The sequence below is a fragment of the Clarias gariepinus genome, chromosome 8 (genome assembly GCF_024256425.1).
Source record: "Clarias gariepinus isolate MV-2021 ecotype Netherlands chromosome 8, CGAR_prim_01v2, whole genome shotgun sequence".
Lineage (NCBI taxonomy): Eukaryota > Metazoa > Chordata > Actinopteri > Siluriformes > Clariidae > Clarias > Clarias gariepinus.
This window is the reverse complement of record NC_071107.1, coordinates 30428510-30452461: the sequence shown is the minus strand read 5'-3', so window position 1 is coordinate 30452461 and position 23952 is coordinate 30428510. Positions and strand designations below refer to the sequence as shown.

The following is a 23952-nucleotide window of genomic DNA, read 5'->3' as shown; positions in this document are numbered from 1 at the left end:
GTTAACAATTAAACACTTTCAAAAACAAATACCTTTATGAATTCTTGTTTCCATTGCAATGTGTAGGTGGGCTACAAAAGCCACAGTTTCTTGCACCATGTATTAAAAGTTTTGAATATGGATTATTTAATACACATATTGAATTTACACAATAGAACCAATATAGTTGTCTGTCTGGCCCAAAAAGGTTGAATAATGGACATGCATCAAGCAAAGCAAACAATGAAATTTTTTTATTTCTGGAATTGGGTTAAGAACTGTGCAAAACATTATTAAAACCTGGAAGGATAGACTTGAACCATCAACAGAAAAAAATGGGTATCATTGGTAAAGTTGCATAATTAAAAAAATATATATATAAATAAATAAAATGCATTTGAAATCACAGCTATGTTTAATAGCTAAGTAAGAGCATTTCCACATGCATAATGTGAAGAGAACTCTAGTGAGGATAATCAGAAAATGTCCAGATTAACCCTATACCAGAGCAATGGGCATGGCAGTGTAAGAAGGGACGTGCATGAAGACATGCGCCCATCATGCCGCTGTGAACTGGGGTTGCTTCATTTGGTTAGGTCTGGGCTTCCCAATGTTATGGGCCAATAAAATAAAGAAAGCTAACGACCTGGATGTACAACCAGGTTATCATATCTCTGCATGTTCCTTTTTTGATGTTCCAGAACTCAAATTGCAGTTCTGGGAGCATGAGGAGTAATTTTCAAACACAAACTGGGCACCAGACTGCATGCTGTGATCAATGCTAAAGGTGATCAAATAAAATCTTAGCAAGTGCGACTTTTTTTTTTTTTGACCAGGCAGTGTTTATCATTCCAATTAAATTTTAAAGCACAGAATGATCAGTAACTCACCAAAACAATAAGGTTGAACAGTATTTAATTTTTTTATGACATTTAGACAAACAAATATATACATTTTAAAGGACACTCTTAAGTAGGTATAATACAAACAAATAAATATCTCCTAACCCCTCCATCAGTTTTAGTAAGTTCAACTTGTTAAATGATTTGAAATTACTTTGAGATGAAATTAGGATTTTTTTCATGGTGTGATGATATCCATGATGCCTTTAATAAAAAATTGGTTTAAGATTTGCTTGGAAAAAAACACAAGAACATTTTTTATTAAAGTTTAAAATAAAAACCAATTTTCCCTAATAATAAAATGTGTAATAAAAAAATAAATAAATAGAAAGTCTTGCCTCAGCAATGTAAAGTGTAGAAAAATCCTAGTAGTGATAAATGCAGTCCTTTTGGCACTTTAGCTGGAGATGGTAAGTTTTCTTTGACCAAAAAAAAGACAAAATATGTATCAGAATTTCAAAACTAACATCAAAAAAACCCATTACTCTGAGAATTGTGTAAACTTGTAAAATTTTGACAATTTATTAAAACTGCTCACAGGTGAATCCAACCATAGATTTGTTATGTAAAAAAAAAAAAAAATGTCATGAACCTTTTTCTCTTTTAGCTGTCACTTGTATTTAACTACAATGAGGCAAATCTGTGCAAAATATTGTAGTTTCTTTCTTTTTTTTTTTTTTTTTTTTTTTTGAAGTCTGGGATTTTTTTTTCAGAAATATATTAAACATTACAAATTGTGCTAAAATTACAAAGAAATGTATATGTAAATCACTAAATCACTGTAAACAAACGGATATCTTTTTCATTTGCTTTGGTTAGTGTAAGGACCCTTCCACATCAGTCACTCTCCTTTACCTTTGTACCATAGTTGCATTTTCTATATCAAACCTCATCAAACTGTTGTACATTTATAAACAAGTTCAGAAATATAAACTCACTAAACAAATATTACAGAACCCATTAGGTTGTTTGCGTGAAGAATAATGGTGACGCTCTTAACCGCTCACTCCATCGGTGCACATCCAACGTAAGGCCTTCGTTAACAGTCTTCGTGCCATGTCCTCATACTCAGACTTAATATTTTACATGTTCGTGACATGCTCTTAGTGATTTAATACTCCTTTAAAATCTGTAAGTTTCTTTCAAGTGCTTTCTTTTTTTTTTTTTGCAGTTTTGCATGCTCAACACGTAGCTAAAGGCCAAGCATGTCCTCCCCTCAAAATGTTCCATTTTAGTTTTGAAACCGCTGTTGCCTCACGACTGCCCTATTCACTCCTCAGAAACCCACAGGTCTTATCATCATTGTTGTCGCTTTAAGTGAATATCCAGAGCCTTTCCAGTAGTACCATTTGATACCATTGAAGCGATTGGAGTGCTGCCCTTGCTGATAGTAGACGCCGTTGAGGTTGGAAGGGCCGCAGGCGTCGAACCACCAGCCTGTGAAAATAAACCAAACAGCTTTCTTAGACACACAATTTAAACACTATACGTTGGTTTTGTCAGCTCTTTCCACCTACTGGGGAGGATGAAGGCTAGTTTGTGCTTGGATGCATGAAAATAACCAATAATGTTTCTGAGTACCACTAACGCTCTTCTTCATGCATAAGCTTGTTGAGGCTAAGGATTACCGCATATTACTGTAATTGGCAGGGAAGATAGACACAGCCAGACCCTCAACCCAGAGTGCACACCCATTTTTGTTTAGTGGAAACTCTGGAAACCCAACTTGTCATAACATTTTGTATATTTCATTGCAGTAACAGTCCATGCATACATTTTAACTAGAGTGTTAATTGCTGTCTGTTGATGCAGCATGTATAGTCTTACATGTAATGTTTTAATCTCTGCAGATTTCAGTAATTAACAAACATGCTTGTCTGTGAGAATCAGAGCAAATGTACCAAAGATAAACTGTAAATCTTGATCAGACCTCGTCGCAAGAGCAAAGCTGAGTTAGCAGTTTTGTTGTAAACACCCGCAAGATAGAAAGCTTTGCAAGTCTGCAGTTCCCAGACTATTAATGTCAACTTTCACAAGAGCCCAATTCCCAAATGAGCTGAACAGTGATTAGCTTCCAGCTTATTTCACTCTAGAGTCATGACCCCAAACACGGAAAATGCAAGAAGAGGGGGACGTTCAAAAGCGCTCGGGGCAGTGAGCCGGGGTGGATAGGCGTGTGCGTGTACGTGCGTGTGGATATTCGTATTTGAACTGAAATGAAGGAAAACAACCTGCTTACCTCCTGTAGTTAGCTGTGAACACTTGCAAACACATTTGTCATTGTCTGCATCCTTTGTGCTAAAATCACTTCCTGGCTGGGCAAGGCTGCTGATTTTACCCGCAGTTCCAGTGTAGCCTTTAAGGTGTATCCTGTACAATTGGAAATGCAGAAATACACAATGTCACTTGTTGGATGGAAAAGTGACAGAGTACAGCAGTTAAAGTATGAAACCAGCTTCTATACTGGGACTGACCAATACACCCCCTGTATTTCTGTTTATACATGTCTCTATACAGTATATCTACACCCTGTCATTTTCTCGCTCTATCTATCTATCTGTCTATCTATCAATCAGTCTTACTCCTTAAATTTCATAATATTCTTCTCTCTTTTTTCCACACAAACTCACACTGTCTTACTTTCTTTATCTTTCTCCAGATCTCTCTTTTATTTATATCTTGCTGTTTTGGATTAAAACAGTATTTTCTTTCATTTTGATAAGACGTAATGGAATCTCTCACTCACACACACACAAACACACACACACACTGCTTATCTCGCTCTTTTAAACACACAATCTGCGAATCACTTTCTATCTTTCTTCTTCTATCTTTTACACAAAAACATATTTTCTGACTTTTTTTCTTTCTTTTTCTATCTCTCTCTCTGGCTCTACCAACTTCCGTCTGTTTTCAGTGTGTGAAATGGACAACAGGAAACCCATGCTGTTGTCCAGTTTGTCCGGCTTTCCAGCATTGTTATTGTACAGAAACTTGGGCAGTGTTTGCCTTCAGCTTATTATTGTGGTGGGGTCAAGCAGCAAGGGTTAAGATAGTTGGCGTTGATTTCTAGGGAGCATGATAAGAGTTCAGAGACAGCTCTGGGATATTGTCGTCCTGTTTCTGTATCTCATAGGCTATAACCATTTCCAGATGACAAAACATTTACTTTGGAATGACGACAAGTGTGTGGCACCACTCGTGAGATTTTGTGGCAGTGTGAGTACAAAAGTACTGCGTATTTATTCTTATTTATCTAATTAATCATGGCACTAAAATAATATTTTTTGTTCATATTACAGATCATGATACTAATATGGTATCCATACACACGCATACCACAATACATACTGTATCTTTTTAGAGCTTGATATATCCCTAAATGTATTAGAATTTAAACCAGGAGTTTTTTTTTTTTTTTTTTTTGAAAAAGCTAATTTAATTGGTTTTATTTCCCAGGATATAACAAAACTATCAGCTCATTTAAAACACCACAACCATGACCAGTTACTAAGGATGAAGGGGATCCTTTTTACATTTATGAAAATGGTCTCTCTGTCCCATGAGCCTCATATATTCATTCACTCGAGGGGTAGGGGTGTGGGGTTCCAATGCATATCTATAGTCTTAGCCAGATGTCATGTGACCCTTTCTGAAAAGCCATGTCCATAGTAAGGACAAAAGATAGGCTCTATGACATATAGTGTTTGCAGTAAAGTGTTTGCAGTAAAGTACTGTAAATGCGATCAATACCATACAGTGCACCCCAGGTTTGTGTGATATTGATTTGTCCGATTTAAAATGTCAAGATTCCAGACATAACTCTTTAGGTCCATCTAAGCAATAAAGAGTTTTTTAAAGAGCATAGACAAGCATGTTATTATATAATCACATGTATTCCAGTATTAAACATAGTTTTGGTTGCTATTTTATTTTTTTGTGATTCTATTTTAAAGGATCATAAACTATGGGTATAAACTGTCTTTTCGGATTTTAACTCATCACTATTAACATTCTTTATTAAGTGTCAGATTCAACACTTCTTTGTAGAATTACTGATTTTTTTTTTTTAAAGGATGTGAAGATCCCATATTTTACCATTTATTTAATAACTTATTAAAGGTCTCATGGGTTCCCCAAAGTCTGTGATAATGTTCCAGCTGAAATATCTCTCAGATAATGTTTTTTTCATAGCTCACACTCCTCAAATCATCATTTTATCTCTAGAGCCTAGAGTGTACAGCCGGTGATGACTTCTCACCTGTACTTCTGCTCTTCACCGCTCAGGGAGAATTCATCATACTGAGAGAAAGCCGTGTTCCCCTCCCAGTCCGTTAGCTCTATGCGCAGAACATACTGCTGCTCATTCGTCAGCTTGGAGATGTACTCATTGCCCAGCCAGTGTTCACCTGAAGCGTCTCCGAAACCCTTAGAATTAAGACAAGAATAAATATGTTTTATACAGATATACAAATATGCTTGTTTCTTTAAGCACAAACTTCATCACTCGGCCATTGTGACCAGTATCGGAATCTCTCCTCCCCTTTTTTGTACTGAGAAAGCGTCTCTCTTTCAGTGCTCACCATTTTGTATTCCTTCCACGTCTGATCAAAGTCAACAAGGCCACTGAATCGCTTCTGCACTATTGTCCATCCACCTGCCTCTGTTTCCATGTCACAGTATGCCTGGAAAAAGAAACAGTGTTGTCCTGAAACATTTTGCTTGTGCATCTCATAGTTCCTGTCACACTGAACTAACTAACTTACTTTCACTTCACTTATCTTTACTTCAGAGCAGTAAAGGCTCTGTTAAACCGCTGTTAATCTGCTAACCATAAATAACTCCCTGTGAAAAGTTTCTTAGGAGAGAGCTGACTCTGCACAGGCATGTGTAAACTAACTACCTTCAAAAAAAAAAAAGACTTTCTTTCATGGAATGCAGTATTTCCCGGAAAGTGACTGGAAGTTCCTCCTGTTGTTGATGTTACTCAAGTCTCAAACAGTGAAATAGTATCTATCTGTCTATCTGTCTGGTCTGTCTGTCTGTCTCCATGTTCCTTTTTACTGAAAGATTTGACTGAACATAGATTATTTTCTTCTTTTTCTTGGTCTCTTTCCTTTTTGCTATCTTTTTTTTATTCACCATCATTCTTTTCCTCTATTATTCCCTTCATTTTCTTTTTTCTTTTTTTTTATCTTTTATTCCCTTTCTTTTCCTTGGTTTGTTTTTCTAGCTTCCTCCTGTTGTTTTCCCTTTTTCTTTTTCTTTCTTTTGCATTAGTTCATCTCTCTTTATTTCATTTAATTCTGTCATCTTCCTTTACCTTTCACACACTCTTTATTGCTTTTATACACACCCACACTGTCCGTAAATTTCTTTCTCTATCCCGTTTTTCCATGTCCATTTTTCCCTTTTTTTCTCTGTTACTTTATTTCTCTTTTCTACTTCTCACCTCTCTCTTTCCTTCTTACACTTTTTTTTCCATCTCTCTGTATTTACTTTGGAAATGGCTAACAGGAAACAGAAATCCTTTATACCTTTATTTGTTCTTTGGTGTCTGGGATTGTTAGTGTGTAGACTCCACTTTCTTTGTTTCCGGACTTAAAGATGGCAGCGCAGTCTTTGTACTGTGAGGGTGTATCCTGCATCATCGCAGTTTTATCTGCTAGAAGAAAAAAGAACAGTGGACTGAGGAATGTAATGTCACTAATTGCATGTGATAATCGTCCACTTAAAAGGGCCTTTTACACTGTCTTGGCTGCTCTTTGTCAAAAACCAAAGGAAATTTCCTCTTATTTTGTGTCATAAATGACGAAGAGAAAGTTTGCAGCATCTGCTCTCTGAACACTTGTCACCCAAGGGATTCCATAATATTCTGGCCACTTTGTTTTCCTCCCACATTCCCCTGTGTGATGTTTGGCTGCGATGCAGTGGTGCTCACTCACAGGTGGGGATGTTGATGCTTTGGATGAGGTTGTTGACCGTCTCCGACAGCTCATGTTGCTGTTGCTGCAGGACCCCGTTCTCGTCTGAGGCACGCTGCAGTTGCTGCTTTAGGTCCTCAATGATGCCTGACTGCTTCTCCACCAGCTTCTTCAGCTGGTCCTTCTCCTCCTGCAGACTCTTCAGCTCTGCCTGCCTTTGGCCCTCCATGTCCTCCATCCGCTTTTCCAGGATGCTAAAAACAAAACAAAAAAAAAACTTATTATCATGTGAGGATTTGAAATGACTTATTCATCACTTAGCTTCATGAAAAATTAAGCGGAGCAAACTTTTTAAAGTTTGCCTTTTAAAAAAAAAAAATTAACGGAACTTTTTTTAACTACAAGTTGTTGTTTTTTTACATAAATTCAAGAACTTGACAATGTTTAAGATTTGAAAGCTGTTAAAGTTTCAAGTCTTACAAAGCTAACACTTATCAGCTGTTCGTAATCATTAACTTAATAATTAATAATTAAACAAAGACAGTTGCTATAAATTTTTTGCAAGATACCTGCAGTAATTAGGAAAGGTTTCTTGAAAAGTTATCTATCATCATATAAAAATGCAATGTAATGCAATTTATTGAATTAATAATAAAAAAAAAACAAAGTAATTGTAAAAAAAAATCTCACCTGTTTTTATCGCTGAGTTTACTTATTTCATTCGTCTGCATGATCATATCCTTTTCCAGTTTATTTGTCGAGATTGAGTTCTCAAGAAGCTGCCGTTCAAGTCGGGTTGTTTGGTTTATAACCTAAAATAAAAAGGAATCATACAATAAAAACTTTTCAGAGTTATTTCAGGGAAGCTTTCACTTTCCATGCCTTATGTTAATTGAACTGTTTAACAAAGCTTGCAAGTTTGCATAATTAAATCCTTTAGAGCTCCACTAATTTTTTTTTCCACTTCAGTTCACGTTTTTCAAAGATTCCGTCTTGAGTGTTCTTGTGGATGATATGAACTGAATACATACGAATCTGCAGGTGTCCTCATTTGACAAAATCCTGTGCCATAATAGCGTAATGAATTTTGACAATTGCACTTTTCCCCTAGAATAATCTGTCAAAACCAATTCTTGCGGCTCTCACATGGGCTGTTGTTGATCTTGCATGCCACGCTATGGGTTTGGACATTCATTGGATAGGGATGAGCATGTGGGCATGTGAAGGCCTTAATTGCATGTAAAGGGTTTTCACACATCACTTGGAATTACAGCACAAGTCCAGCATTTGATGAGCGGAGGAAAAAACAAAAAAGTCTATACAAGGGACAGTCAAATTTTTAATAAAGGGAAAGGGACATGGGGACTGGAGGGACTGAACAATAACCTCATTACTGAATTCTCAAGCTGAGAGATTGATATTTGAGTTTTGAGAACTCAACACAATGCTCAGTCTAATTAGAATGACGAATGAGATTCAGGCTTTCACATACAGTTGCGGTCAGACGTTTACATTCAGTCATCATGAATATAAACATCATGGTAATACTGGGCTTTCAGTGATTTCTTTGAACTTTTTTCCTTGTCCAGAATGATTGTTCTATTAAAGATGAGTTGTGCAGTCATTCTGCCCCAGCAAAAAGACCAGCTAAAAAAACAAATTATTGCAAGGCCAATATCTTTTTATTAATAAAACTGAGTTAAAACTTTTATTTAATGCCTAACAATTAATACTTAATTTGGAGAAGAAATAACCAAGCTTTTTTTTTCTTTTTCATCTTTTTTCTATTATAATTTTTTACAATTTCAATAATAATTAAGTTTTTTTTTAGTATTTATCTTGAATTTTTAAGATTCAAAACATTTTACAAAAAAATGTAATAATAATTAACATAGATCTTTTTATTAAACAATCTTATAAAACATTTTAAACGTTTGCTAAAAGGTTTAAGCCAAAACATATGCTTTAAAAATCTTTATATTTTAGTTTTTAAAATTCTTACTTAACCAACAACAACAACAAAAAAAACTCTGCGTTGGATTTAAAAGCTCATTGTAAAAATTTAAATTTTTAAAAGTAATGTTTTACTGTAATCTACTTAAAATCTTTAGCATACCTCTGTGAATTTTTTTTCAGCAAAACTTTTTTTTTTATTTAATTTCGAAGTAAAAACATTCTTATTACACTACAGTCATTTTTCTTTTTTTTTTTTTAGATTTATAAGCAATTGCCATGATGTTCATGTTTAGGATGAGTGTGTGTAGTCTTAGGACCACAACAGTATACATCACTCACTTACCTGTGCTTCAACGCTGGTGAGCTTTCGTGTCTGCTCAGCCGTGTGAATCAGGAGGTTGGTGCCAATCTCGATCATAGCTGCTGTGTGGTTGTGCACTGTGTCTTGCTGAAGTTGCATCATGTCTTGCCTCAGATTCTCCTGGATGTAGCTCTCCAGCTGTGGAAGGTAGAAGATGTAAATTTGGGTCAATTTTACAACAAGCTAGCTGTGTATGTTTGCCGGATTATTTGCGGGTTTGGTTTTGAACGTTTTACTGTGGTAAAATGTAGAAAATAAATCATGAAACAAAAACCATTGAATTAAAATTGGTACTGTATGTAGTAAATACAAGCATTAGTTGAACATTGGACATGTGTAGAGCACTTCCTGTAATTCTGACTGAAAACATTGATGATCATTGTAATGCCCTCTTGTGACTGATTTATTTTAATGCCATATTTACACTACACGAAAGTTCCATTTATTTATGGATCAGAAAATTTTTCTATTACATATCTTCCCTTAAATAATGTTGTAAATAGTAATATCAGGATGATCGAATTGGATATTTTGTGCTCCATAAGAGCCAGACATACTGAGGATTATGTCTGGTCGGATGATCTATAGCTACATTACAGACTTAGAGCTCATTGATGAGTTGTAAATGAAACTTGTCATAACAAGGTCATAACCCCTTTCAAGGAGACCCAAAAGGGCTACATGTATCTAGACATTGAGAATGCATAATAGTCTAAGTCTTACAGAAGTATGTACTCTTGGCAGGCTTTTGCCTTGTGGAAGCCAACTTTCTTTGCTTGTTAAAGCTTTTGCTGTAAACTTCATAAGCCGTCGCTGTTCGCACAGGTGGTCTTGGTAACACGAGCGCATGAACATCTAAGGTTCTGGTTAACCATAAATATTCAAAATGTTGCTGGATCGCTTTAAGGAAACTGTACTGAAATTCAGCCTCTTATTGTGTATATGTTATGATAAGCGCTGTCATTTAGATTTTAGGTTTTAATAAGGAAATACAACACATTGTGTGAACACATTAGAACATTAGTTGAGTGGTAAATCTAAAAGCCAATAATCTACTTATCCAACCGATCGGAGTTCAGATTGTATTGTAATGTAATGTAATCTAAATCAATACTTTCAAGATGTGTGTTCGACTAAGCTATGGTTGTTCACAGTGAAGTATGACTTCACTCCAATAGTCATTGTTGTAAGGGAAGTTATGTTGGCGTATACACTCACATTTACACACCGTCTTGTTCTACATCTTTGAAACACCAATTAGCCTACGTCCAGTGTCTCAGAGGACACCCACCAAGCACTGGCAGAACATGCAAACAGAGGCAAGATCTGAACCTCCAACCCTGCAGGTGTGAGACAACACGGCTACGCACTAATACAACTGTAGTAACAAAAAGTGTTTACAAGTTTGATTCCCAGCAACATCTGTCCATGGCCTGGAGCCAAGACAGCAAAAAATGTGCTGTCAGTGTGGGACAGATGCATTGTCTATCACAGAGGCACTAGCCAGTAGTCACGAGTTACTTCTAAGAGGTCATGTAATGTGGTAGAGTGTTAATAACACTACAAATATTGAATGACATGTGGGGGAGTTGAAGGATAAAAAATATATATATATAAACACCTGTTCATACCACGCACTAAACTGATAAAGATGGTGAAAAGGCATTTTACCCCTAACGGATAAATAGAAATTTCTGAAGTTGCAAGGAACTTTTTTGGGGGAAGGGGAAGCGATGTATTTTATCACCTTGCAGCAGGGAAATGTTTTGAATAACACCAAAAGAAAATTCCCTGCATCTTGAGAAATTTCTATTTATTCACTTCAGGTTAGTGTTTCCTGAGCAATAAAAGCAAATGAACTGAAAAAAAAACAGAGTGAGTTTGCATCCCAATGGAAGTGATGTGTGTCTAGCACTCATCCAGTCCTTGTGGTCTTTCCTGCATGAAGTTCCTGAACAGCAGACCGTCAAACAAACAGGATGGGCCATGAGTGACGAGTTGCGTCCTCAATGAAAACATTTCTATAACATGACAGGGGAGGAAAACATGAGCGTGGCTTTTGACCACGTACTGGAAATGTTTTCCTGTAGTTTATTCGCTTTAATGCTACTCCGGAAGTCTTGTACTACTGCAGTTAGGATATATTTAACTTTTCCTCACTGATGAATTCTAAATGTGCCAACTTTGATAATCAGCTAATTTTGTTTTATTTCCTCTCAGCACTTCCATCTTGCGTAGAGTGTTTGATGTGCTATCGGAACTGCGGACAGGACGTTTTGCTGACAGCTAATTGTCCAATCAGCTGTATAATTTCCTTTAGGAAAAGATTTTTTTTTATTTAATTTTTTTAGTTCTCTATCTACTTAAGACTTCAGACGGTGTCTGGCGGGTCATTTTAGCGTCATGGCACAGACTCATGTCCTGGCTGCTAATGAAGCAAATATGCCAAACATGTGAGATTCTGTAGTATGACCCTAGGACATGCCGGGGTCTGATGCTTTCCTCTGACCTTGGCTTATAGACCTCGAAAGTGCCACTTAGAGGAAGAGCCTTTCCTCTGAGTGTACTGACAATGCCATATAATGTCCGATTTTTACAGTCAGAAAGGAAACCATGCAATAAAACATGTTTACTTAGTTTTTTGACCCATCCCGACCTTTGCACAATGGTGGTGTGCTAGAATGTAACACTTGAATGATGTTCAAGAAAAAGGGTAGACGAGTACTTTTTGGCAAGCACGGATTCTGGGTCAGTTTTGTTGCGCGGGGTTTATACACCTGACTCACGGTGTATTTTCAGAACATCCTGTGTATTACCATAAAAGCAGCTTTGCACTGTACACAATACACTTTTTCCTCCTTTTGTATTTTCTTGGTTCAAGATTTGTTGCTTTCTGCATTTTTTTTTCTTTTATAATGACTTCACATTCAGATGATTATTTTTTTTGTTGCATGTTTACACAATGAGCCTAGTGTCTGAATAGTTTAAATATATTAAGAAGAGATTCTCAGTTAAAGTGTTGTGTTCTGCCAAACCCAACATGTTTGTTCTAGTAGCAGAAAATGTTCATGGTACCATTAAGACATGCAATAGCAAAAGACTGCTCAATCATCTAAATTTCCAGTAATTGTAAGCATTTAGGATGATTGACATCATCCATTTATAGGGTAAGGTTTTTTATGCCATCGATCATTCAAATACATGTTTGGTTTAACATACAGAAAACTAAATAGGTTTGAAACTTGAGTAGTCAGGTCTGTGATGTTTTTTTTTCCCCCCACATTACCCGTATTTCTTGGTTTCATTACACTATTGCCGGTCTGTGTTTTGTTTGAAAATATATAGAAAGGGGGAGAAAATTAACTGTTATTTCAGCCATAATTTCCACGAGATGATTTCCACATGCACCTGTTGGTTCATATAGGAGAATCATATACACGAGCTGTGGACGAGCTGTTTAAAGAGCTGTGTGTGTGTTTTTTTTATTCTATAAATTATTTTATAGCCAAGACAGATGAAGTGTGCTCTCTGTCTTGGTCTTTCGAACTTTAACTGAAAACACCTATGGATGAATAAGTAATGGATGAAACAGTACCTTAAGCAGCCACACAGTGTTGTTCTCCATCTTAGTCTCCAACTGTTCCAGCCTCTGTTGTGACTCCTCGTATTCAGCCGGATCATCCTTCTGCACCTGGTTGCCGTAGTTACTCGGGGGGCATGCCTCCGGCTCGGGTAGAAGGAATGTGTAGCTGCAAGGTCCGTTCTGAATCTGATACTGCTTCTTGTCGACTGCATACCCTTTTCCAACAGTGAAACAAAAGCTTAAAATAAAGATTCCAGCATTCATCATCTTGTCTCTTTTTTTTTTTTGGTCCTTGTTTAATTTAATGTTTAAGTAAGTTGCCTTGCACGTCCCCACTTGTCAGGTTCTCCCGAGTTTGAATGCTGCTGCACCAGTGCCCCTGTTCAGAATTCTCCCAGCACTTCTTCTCAGCTTCATTTATAATGAAAGGCAGGAGGTGGAGACAAATACCAGCATGCAGTAGTAAAAGCGTCATACAGCAGCACTCTTCAGCTGTCTTCTCTGTGTCCTGCGTGAGCCGAAGCGCTCCTCTAACTGTAGGACTTGAGAACAAGACCCCTCCTTCTTACACAGGCCCGGGGACGCTAATTAAACACTTCCCATCAGATGGTCCCTCTTAGCTGCCTCCTTTGCTCCAGAGAAAGTCTGTGCAGACTGGCGGGAGAGGACAGGACGACAATGGCGGGATTAGTGTTTTTCTTCGAGACGGCTGTCCTAAAAAAGCCCTTCAGGATGCAGCTGGGTTTCTCAAACCATTTAGCTTCAACCCATGTTGTTGTATTTTTTTTTTTTTTCTTAAGATACCCTCCACACCCCCTAACCGCTGCTTAAAGCCACAGTAATAAATGTGGAGAATGAATTAGTTTATAAAAGACATGCATGACTTGTCACATCATCTTAACTGTAGGTTGTTCTTTTTTTAATCTAAAAAAAAAAACACGCACCACCATTTCCTGTCTGGTCTGCCCTATCTGGAAGTTGTTAAAAGAAAAAAGCTAAAAAGCAGAATACAAGCAAGTATGTGGCATCGGTTCAGGAGTCATTAATAAAAAACCTGTGTCATCTTAAAATTCCTGATCTCTATTAATGCCAGAACTCAAAAATTCATCCCAAGTTATTGGAGTCTATTATGTTACAGTGGATTCTAATTATTGCATTATATGCATGTTTTTTGGCTCACCAATGAGTAAATAAAAGGAAATGAGGCAAATACTGCAAGCCGTTTTAATAATTGTAGAAGTAGACGGCTCAGTGTCTCTTTTCTTTGAACCACAGTGAATGAGAGAATTTTTTTTTTTAATTATCTCGATAATAAAAAAATGGCTTAATTTTAATTAAACAATTTATGTGCATATAAAATTGGGCTATACAGATGTTATTTGGACTGTTTGTTTTTTTATCTTGGTAGAAGGACGTTCAGCACTGTATTGGAGGATTTGTATTTATGATCTGGCAACCCTGTGAGCAGGAAGGAGTGTTTAAGCGAAACAATTAACAAATAAACAATTAATTAATGCAATGATCATTAATCAACCATAGTCGGCAATATTTAAGGATCATGGATCAACTCTGATCTGGACCACAGGGTTGTGTAGATTTAGGAAAATAATCAACAGCCGGATAGCGTGTTTATAGACTGATGTCATGCATAGTCACATTTACCACCTTGAAGTTGATAATTTTTCTATAAAAATTTTTATTTCATAGTAAAGCATGCTGATTTGGCAACGATTACACTGTTTTCTCAAGAACACTGTTGTAATTTTTTTTTTATTTCTGATTACATTTAATGTTGCGGAACATCTGTAAAACAAGTCGGTTATGTTATAGCAGCTTTAAACTTCTCTGATTAGCATCATGTTCTTTTGGGGGTTTTTTTCATAAGTTTTAAGTTCCCTCAAATGGGGTATAACATTTCTGTCTCCGCATAAATCAACACTTTCTTATAACTAATTCCTTTACAGAATTGTTTAATGATGCAGGTTTGTTCATGGTAATAAACATGCGTATCTTTATAGATGCTTCATGCATTTAAAAGTTTATTTTAAAGTGTAAATGTGAGTCAAGGGTTACAGTCCAATAGATAGTTCCTTTCTATTCCCAGTGTTAGCACGTCACCTATGAAGCCAGTGATGTCGGATGCGGAAAGCAGGTGTCGCAGGGAGGAAATCGTTCCGCTCAGAGGATGTTTTGTCCTTAACCTCGTGGGGGTCTCGTCAGAACAGACATCAGCGCAGTGCGCCTGTGGCTTTAGCCGTCACTTCCACGAACATGAGGGGACATTTGTAATCAACATGGACACTTTTTCCATTTGATCAGCATCAGGACGTTTGTTTACAAGTACTTTTTGTGCTCATGTCGTTATTTTTTTATTAATTTTTTCCCCTGGGAATGCAAAGGTTATACCAGCCCATAGCAAAACAGTAATGAAAGCAAGCATTTGCTGGAATTGAAAAGTTTTTTGCCGGACTGGAAGTGCGCTGAAAGAATGCCGATGTCACAGAGGCGCACATGTTGGAGCTCAGGTGCTTGCTCTGAATCATCTTCCTCCGACCCGTGCGTGGGAGGCCAGTGTTTGCCTTAGTTGTTTCATGTTGAATGGAAGTTGGATAAGGAAGGAAGTGATCCAATGTCCTCCTTTTTCTTAAAGAGTTTGAATTTCTGTCCATTTTATCCGGATGTGGGAATTCATGATTGCCGGGGTCAGGAATTATTTTTTCCTGTTGTTTGACCGGAGGCTGTGATTTCACTAAAACAACCAAGCTCATTCATTCATCTGGCCTTATTCCTTAATTAATGTCGTTTTTTTCTTAATTAACGATTTGACTGAGCTAAAAACTGAACAGAATAGCGAGAACTTAGTAATGTTTTTACATTTATAGGAAATATTAGCTCTACCAGATACTAATTATCACTGTAACTGGTTGATATATATATATATATATATATATATATATATATATATATATATATATATATATATATATATATATATATATATATAAACATTTTAAACATTTCTAAAGTTATTAACTGCACAGCACTGGATTGCTGATCATTTGAAACTCTTTTAAACTCAGGTTTATAAATAGCACTCCGCCAGGCCTAAATTCCAGAGCATTTAAAATGGCGCTGGTGTCTTTGCTAAGCGGAGCAGATTGTCCCTTTCAGGCATGCCACTGACCCATGATGGTCACGGAGCATGTCCTGAGCGCACTCGGCAGCGGCATAAATGCCAGCTCAAGCTGCCTGCTACCATTCACAGCCCTCGAACTGGAGCCAAAGGAGCTCAAACGAGGTGCAGACGACGCCATTGTGCCCGATCTTTGATGTATTACCCCCATCAGTTGCCAACAGGGAGCTTTGGTTGCCTGTGTCATAAGACCTCTGTTCTACACTCACACGCAGCACAATGCTGTTCCCATCATTCAAAGTGCGATGTGCAAAATCTGTTTTGTTTCAAAGAATAAACGGCTCTGTGCTCACGTCGAACTATTTTATTTTCAAACAGCGGCTTTTGTAATGTGCTTCAGATGAAACAACACTGGACGCCCCGTGAGCTCATTATCGCGTTAGTATTTTCCAGAATGCAGAAGTACTGACAAACTTGCACTAAGCTCTTATCATCTGTGACTGTTGGCACACCTGAACAAATATTATGACAGTCTGTGTTTATGCATGCTTGGACTTCATTAGTGGTGCTGCTGTACTCTGTAGGTTTGCTTTAAAGCTGTGTTCAGATTTATTTACTCTTGAGTAAATGCAACCTTTAGTTAATTGATACGTTTCACTAGCATGGCAGATGACCAGTTACTAAACATTTTCGTTTTCATTTAAGCACAAATTAGTAATAGAGGTGTATCTGTATTTAGGACTTAACCTGGACATGGTCTAGACTGGAAATGGTGTTTGTTTTGGAGTCTACCATTATGTAGCTAGAAACACTGAAAAGGTCACATAACAATAAATAATTCTTGAACTACTACGAATCCTTAACTTTAGATACATCACTAAAGCTACAAATAATAAACTCTTCAAATATCCGATGGAACCTTCGGTCAACCGGGTCAAACCGTTTTTTTTTTTTTTTTTACTTTTTGCACAGAGTAACAGAACACTGTAATGAGAATTAAAAACTAACTTTATCTCTCTCTCTAATCCCATACTACACTTATATACTTATCCCAGCCCTTTACTAGGGCTTAGATACTATTAAGGTAAAAAAGTTTTCTTAGTACGCTGGATCTATATTGCCTGTCTCATGTCTGAAATGCTGGTTTTCAATGAATTCCTTTATTTGGCTTAAAGATGTGGAAATGGCTTGGTGCGAGGTCAGGACTGTATGGGGGATGTAGCAGAAACTCTTAGCCGAGTTCTTGTAATGTGCAAGTAGTGTTGGTGAATGATCGTGTATACAGTTCCCACAGATACAATTGGGCAAAAAGTATTTAGTCAGCCACCAATTGTGCAAGTTCTCCCACTTAAAAAGATGAGAGAGGCCTGTAATTTTCATCACTTAAACTATGAGAGACAAAATAAGAAAAAAAATCTAGAAAATCAGATTGTAGGATTTTGAATGAATTGATTGGTAAATTCTGTAAAATAAGTATCTGGTCACCTAAATCTACAAACAAGCAAGATTTCTGGCTCTCACAGACCTGTAATTTCTTCTTTAAGAGGCTCCTCTGTCTTCCACCTGTTACCTGTAATAATGGCATCTGTTTGAACTCGTTATCAGTATAAAAGACACCTGTCCACAACCTCAAACAGTCCTACTCTAAACTCCACTATGGCCGAGATCAAAGAGCTGTCAAAGGACACCAGAAACAAAATTGTAGACCTGCACCAGGCTGGGAAGACTGAATCTGCAATAGGTAAACAGCTTGGTGTGAAGAAATCAACTGTGGGAGCAATTATTAGAAAATGGAAGACATACAAGACCACTGATAATCTCCCTCGATCTGGGTCTCTATGCAAGATCTCACCTCAAAATTATCACAAGAACTGAGAGCAAAAACCCCAGAACGACACAGCAGGGACCTAGTGAATGACCTGCAGAGAGCTGGGACGAAAGTAACAAAGGCTACCATCAGTAACGCACTGCGCTAGGGACTCAAATCCTGCAGTGCCAGACATGTCCCCCTACTTAAGCCAGTACATGTCCAGGCCCGTCTGAAGTTTGCTAGAGAGCATTTGAATGATCCAGAAGAGGATTGGGAGAATGTCATACGGTCAGATGAAACCAAAATAGAACTTTTTGGTAAAAACTCAACTTGGAGGAGAAAGAATACTGAGTTGCATCCAAAGAACACCATACCTACTGTGAAGCATGGGGGTGGAAACATCATGCTTTGGGGCTGTTTTTCTGCAACGGGCCCAGGACGACTGATCCGTGTAAAGAATGAATGGCGCCATGTATCGTAAGATTTTGAGTGGAAACCTCCCATCAGCAAGGGCATTGAAAATAAAATGTGGCTGGGTCTTTCATGACAATGATCCCAAAAATGCCGTCCGGGCAACAAAGGACTGGCTTCATAAAAAGCATTTCAAGGTCCTGGGGAGGCCTAGCCAGTCTCCAGATCTCAACCCCATGGAAAATCTTTGGAGGGAGTTGAAAGTCTGTGTTGCCCAGCGACAGCCCCAAAACATCACTGCTCTAGGGGAGATCTGCATGGAGGAATGGGCCAAAATACCAGCAACAGTGTGTGAAAACCTCGTGAAGATTTACAGAAAACGTTTGACCTCGGTCATTGCCAACAAAAGGTATATAACAAAGTATTGAGATAAAATTTTGTTGTTGACCAAATACTTATTTTCCACCATAATTTGCAAATACATTTTTAAAAAATCCTACAATGTGATTTTCGGGATTTTTTTTTTCATTTTGACATTGTCGCAAAGCAGCTTTACACAATCAAAGTAATTATTTGAGTTTGTATGAAATGTGATTGTCCCTAATAAGCAAACCAAGGCCAACGGAGACAGTGGCAAGGAAAAACTCCCTGAGATGGCAGTAGGAAGAAACCCTAAGAGGAACCTGGCTCAACAGAAAACCCATTCTCATTTGGGTGATAATGGATAGCAGGGGATTGATCTGCAGTCATACTGTGTGAGACTGGAAGTTCAGTGTAACAGGAGATGCATTTAAGAGTCCAGTTCATTATTGGAGGCTCAGGTAGACTGCAGGAAATGAGTCCTCAGAGAACTGCTGTCTGCATCAGCTGAGGCCAGGACCGTCTTTGTGCAAAAGTGGAATCATCCCCAGTCACCACACGTATCGCAGACAGACCACATAGGGCATCCATGCGACAAGGTCTCCAACCAGAAGCAGGACACCAGGACGAGTCAGACAGGTCCAAAGGGCAGAGAGGGTCTGGATCACTGGCAGCTCAGGAGCTACATGTATAGCTTGACGAGAGACAAGGAGAGGAAAAGAGAGAGAGGAGGAGAGATGGCAGTTAGGTATGGTCACAGTCACAGTCACGTATAAAGTAAATATATTTAGTGCAAGCAGGGACTCCGGCTGGACTATTTATGACAGCATAACTAAAAGGGAGAGCCAGAAGAAAATACACCTAAAGAAATTTCACAGGGAGCCAGTTCAGTGTTGATAAGATAGGGGTGATGTGCTCGTATCCTCTTGTTCTAGTGAGGATTCTCGCTGCTGCATTCTGGACTAGCTGAAGGTTGTTTATGCACCTAGTTGAACAACCAGACAGTAAGGCGATACAATAGTCCAACCTAGAGGTGATAAAAGCATAAATTTGTTTTTCTGCATCATTTAGTGACAATACTGTATATTCATTATCTTGGCAATATTTCTAAGGTGAAAAAAATGCTATCCTGGTAAAATTATTCACATATGCTTCAAATGAAAGGCTGGCATCTATAATTACACCGAGGTCTTTCACTGTTGCACTTGATGGAACAGGAAGGTCATTTAAAGTTACAGTGTGATCAAAAAGCTTGTGGTCCTAGCTGCTTGGGATCCTATGACTAGAACTTCTGTCTTATCAGGATTAAGCAGAAGGAAGTTAATTAACATCCAGTCTCTTAAGTCCTGCACACATTGCTCAACTTTAGTAAGCTGTTTTTCTCATCTGGTTTTGCTGAGACATATAACCGTGTGTCATGAGCATATCAATGAAAAATAATACCATGCTTACGAATTATGTTGCCCAGAGAAGGCATGTAAAGAGAAAAAAGCAGTGGGCCTAAAACTGAACCCTGTGGAACACCAAACTCCATTTGAGAACATGCAGAATAGTCACCATTTAAATCTACTGATAACGAACAGTCAAATAGAATCTGAGCCAGGAGTGGTCCATTCCCTTAATTCCTACTACATTTTCTATGCATGTTTCATATGTGCATCCTACCCATGCTGCTGCCACAAAGCCAGATTTTTCTTCACCGGAACTAAAGATCATAGCTTAAAACCTAAATGCACATATTGATTAATACATTATTTGTTAAGGTTAAGCGTCCAGTAAAAAGCCCTAACCTTAAACTCACTAAAATGCTTGGGATTAAATGAAAAATCTGACTGTACAGCCTTCTTAATCATCAAGGTCTGCATCTAAAGTCACTAATGCTCGTATTGGTGCAGAATGGGTAGAAATCCTGACCACCCTGGAAAGCTGTGCCCAAAGAACGGAGGCCGTTATAGCAAAAAAGACAGGACCAGGTTGGCAGCAATATAGTGCTAAACGTGTTCAAGAAGCACATATGTATGTAAAATACAGCCGCGCGATTGAATTGGCTAGTTTTTAATTTAGCATCAATTCCAACATATAAAATTATTTAGGTAAACTTATTAATGTTAAATTTTCAAAAATTTACAGTTTTTGCTAGAAAATACAAACTGCATAAACACTATCAGAATCACTAAGAAGCTGGGATATAGTCCTAAATTTTTAAATACAAGCTAAACTATCATATCATAACCTTCAACATCCTAAAGTTTAAGGCCCAAAAAGTGTCTAAGATATAAGATCCTATGTAGCGCCAAAGACTAGGAGTAAAGCAATCTTTCAAAGAGTTTTTTTTTCTAGAGATTAAATTGCCAAATTGCATCAGATGCGATCATTTGATTCAGTTGTTGTTAGTATTGCACAAATAGCAAGTTCTCTGTCTTGTTTCTCACAGATCTGCCGGTTGCAGCAGCATCTTTCGGCGGGAGAGCATCAGCAGGATCTGTTCAGGGAGGAGCCACTCATATTCGTGTCGTCGCTGTCACAGCCACCCTGCCACAGTCTCACTGAACTCATCCAGCTGTGTGGAGGCTCTGTGTGCAGAAGCGTTCGGCAGGCCGGCATCTGCATCGGGGAATACAAGGGCAAAAAGCCTGAAGGGGCCAAGTGCCTATCAGAACAGTGGATTTTAGGTAAGACATATGAAATACAAATTTGATAAATATAAAAAAAAGCATTAAATAAATGCATTATAAAAAGTTACCTTAGAGTGTATTTCTGGTAGTATGTTAAAAAATGATTCTCCCATTCTTGGCCAGATTGCGTGACTCATCATGTCCTGCTTCCATATGACAACTATGTTCTGGAGTAAAGAGACACTGTGTGATGGTGATATTTTCCTGTAAATGTGTGTTTTTGGTAATTTGATGTTTTCTTTTATTAATATTGATGTCTGATGTTTTTGTTGTATGTTATACTGTTAATAAAACTTGTCATGTTTCACTACTTTAATGCAAAATATGCTAATTTTAACTAGCCAGAACCTGCACATACTCAAAATCCTCTAGTTTGTTGCATCATTTGGCTGTACTGTACTGTACTGTACTGTACTGTACTGTACATTTAATTCTTTTCTTTATGCACTGCCTGGTCAAAAAAGGCACACACTCCAACCTTTCATTGACCAACTTGTGCTTTGATTATAGCACACTGTGTTGGCCAGTTCATATATATAAATAATTCCTCTTGTTCTCAAAACCACACATTCACAATTTGAGTCCTGGAATGTACTTGTACCATCAAGGAAGAAAAAAACTGCATAGATGTGATAACCTGGTCATTCAGTACATTTGGGTCATCAGCTGACTTTGCCCCATAACCTTGCTGAGCCTAAACCTGACCAACTGAAACAACCCCAGATCATTACCCTGCCTCCAAATGCTTATACAGTGGACACTATGCATGATGGGTGCATTGCTTCATGCCCTGTTCCATTGCCCCGATGTGCAAATCTTTATGCTCCCTAAGAAATGTTTTTTTTTTTCTTACACCATATTGGTCTCACTATCAAGTGTTTTTTTTTTTTTTTTTATGTCCGCACTGCTGTTTAGTCTTAATCCAAGTTCTCGTCACATTGTGTGCATATAGAAATAGTGTTACATTCACTATTAAACATACAGCTGTGATTTCTACTGTCATTTTTTTATTATGCATCTTTATTAAGCGTTTAAGTGATCTCTATTCATGATTTTTCCTTTGACCACATTTCTTCCACGAAGTTGAAGGTTCAGCACAGACCTTACATGTTTTGATAATGTGCTAAACATTAATTGTTTCCATAACTTGATGTAGGCCAGTAATTTGACTCTTCTGAAGTGGTGTTTTTTTTGGACAGGTATATGATGACTGTTTTGATACAGGATACAGGCATCAGTATCAAAACAGTTACTATGAGAGAGAGAGAGACCTGAATGTCCTTGTATGAAATCATGACATTTCAGTACATACTGAACATTTCAGGACAGACAACTTCATTGTCTATATATGTCTCCTTGTAGCATCCTTATATGCAGACTGTTGGGTATACTTTTTTTGACAAACTTCAACCTTCTGGTTGAAGACACTGATTAAGTTTATAGTTGGCAGCATGAATAAAGAGAAACAGTCAGTAGAAACTGCAAGTACACAACAGTAAAGTCGGGTCTCAGAAGGATATATATATATATATATATATATATATATATATATATATATATATATATATATATATATATACACACACACACACACACACATCATATATATACAGTATATAACATACATACGTATGTTGGCCCATCCTTTGTAGCTTTAACAGGGAATGTTCTGGGAATGCTGTCATGGGTGGCCAAGGATCCAAGGATCACTGATGTACATGGGAATAACTGGTGCATTCCCGCAGATATCTACTTGTATTTATTCTAATGTATACATTTATATTGCATTGTATTTGTCATAGATTTGTTTAGTTTATGATACTGTTACTACAGGTGTTGTTGGTATTTTTCAGCGGACCATCTGGTCCACACATACAAGCTTGACACGGGTTTTACTCCGAATTGCCTTCCTGGCACAACCTTGTCATTTTATCCAATATTTTATCCAATACTGTGATACTGATTACCACAGGTAAGTTGCAAATATCTGTTTTTTTCATTGAAATATTGAACTATTATAGGTTGAAATATTTTTTTAAAAACACTCAAACCTGTCTGGCACCAACAACAAAGCCAGTCAGTCAGTTAGTCACTGAGCATCAAGCGTGTAGTTCGGGCCAAAAGAAGAGTTACTGTAGCTCAGTACAGTTCAAATTGAGGAAAAAGTTTTTGCTGGTTCCAATAGAAGCCTGCCAGTACACACAGGACATTACTGCTTTGGTGTTAAAAATGGGAACTTACTCAGTGATCCGCGAGTGGTCATAATGGCATACTGTATATGGGTGATCGGTGTGTGTGGGTGTCATTTGGTTTATATATATATATGTGTGTGTACTCACCTAAAGGATTATTAGGAACACCTGTTTAACTTCTCATTAATGCAATTATCTAATCAACCAATTCCATGGCAGTTGCTTCAATGCATTTAGGGGTGTGGTCCTGGTCAAGACAATCTCCTGAACTCTAAACTGAATGTCAGAATGGGAAAAAAGGTGATTTAAGCAATTTTGAGCGTGGCATGGTTGTTGGTGCCAGACGGGCCGGTCTGAGTATTTCACAATCTGGCTAGTTACTTAGATTTTCACGCACAATCATTTCTAGGGTTTACAAAGAATGGTGTAAAAAGGGAAAGACATCCAGTATGCGGCAGTCCTGTGGGCAAAAATGCCTTGTTGATGCTAGAGGTCAGAGGAGAATGGGCCGACTGATTCAAGCTGATAGAAGAGCAACTTTGACTGGAAAAAACACTCGTTACAACCGAGGTATGCAGCAAAGCATTTGTGAAGCCACAACACGCACAATCTTGAGGCGGATGGGCTACAAAACCAGAAGACCCCACCGGGTACCACTCATCTTCC

General features: G+C 37.7%; 2 protein-coding genes across 3 annotated transcripts in view; one reads left to right on the top strand and one right to left on the bottom strand.

Annotated features, from left to right (window-relative positions):
* Positions 1–21404, top strand: part of mcph1 (microcephalin 1) — a 37259-nt gene extending 15855 nt beyond the window's left edge. Inside the window, exons 14-15 of the mRNA XM_053501969.1 lie at positions 20854–21091; positions 21218–21404. Coding sequence (XP_053357944.1) covers positions 20854–21091; positions 21218–21270 — 291 coding nt within the window. The 3' untranslated portion in view covers positions 21271–21404. The remainder of the gene's footprint in view (positions 1–20853; positions 21092–21217) is intronic.
* Positions 878–13407, bottom strand: angpt2a (angiopoietin 2a). 2 transcript variants are annotated; one of them, XM_053501970.1, is made up of 9 exons: positions 12718–13407; positions 9105–9260; positions 7496–7617; positions 6827–7059; positions 6419–6546; positions 5465–5566; positions 5143–5309; positions 3121–3251; positions 878–2318 (listed from the first exon to the last, which is right to left on the bottom strand). In XM_053501970.1, exons 1-9 carry the CDS (start codon positions 12970–12972, stop codon positions 2158–2160), a joined length of 1455 nt encoding a protein of 484 aa, XP_053357945.1. In that variant the 5' UTR covers positions 12973–13407; the 3' UTR covers positions 878–2157. The 2 variants fall into 2 exon arrangements, with proteins under 2 accessions (XP_053357945.1, XP_053357946.1); XM_053501971.1 differs by having other exon boundaries at positions 6419–6543; positions 12718–13406.
* Positions 21405–23952: the final 2548 nt, after the last annotated feature.

Coding starts and splice junctions, on each gene's coding strand:
- angpt2a (XM_053501970.1), bottom strand. CDS start 12,972: ATGATGAATGCTGGAATCTTTATTTTAAGCTTTTGTTTCACTGTTGGA. Junction 7,060..7,495: donor AAACTCAGCGATAAAAACAG/GTGAGATTTTTT, acceptor TTTTGTTTTTAG/CATCCTGGAAAAGCGGATGG. Junction 3,252..5,142: donor GGTGAAGAGCAGAAGTACAG/GTGAGAAGTCAT, acceptor CCAATTGTACAG/GATACACCTTAAAGGCTACA.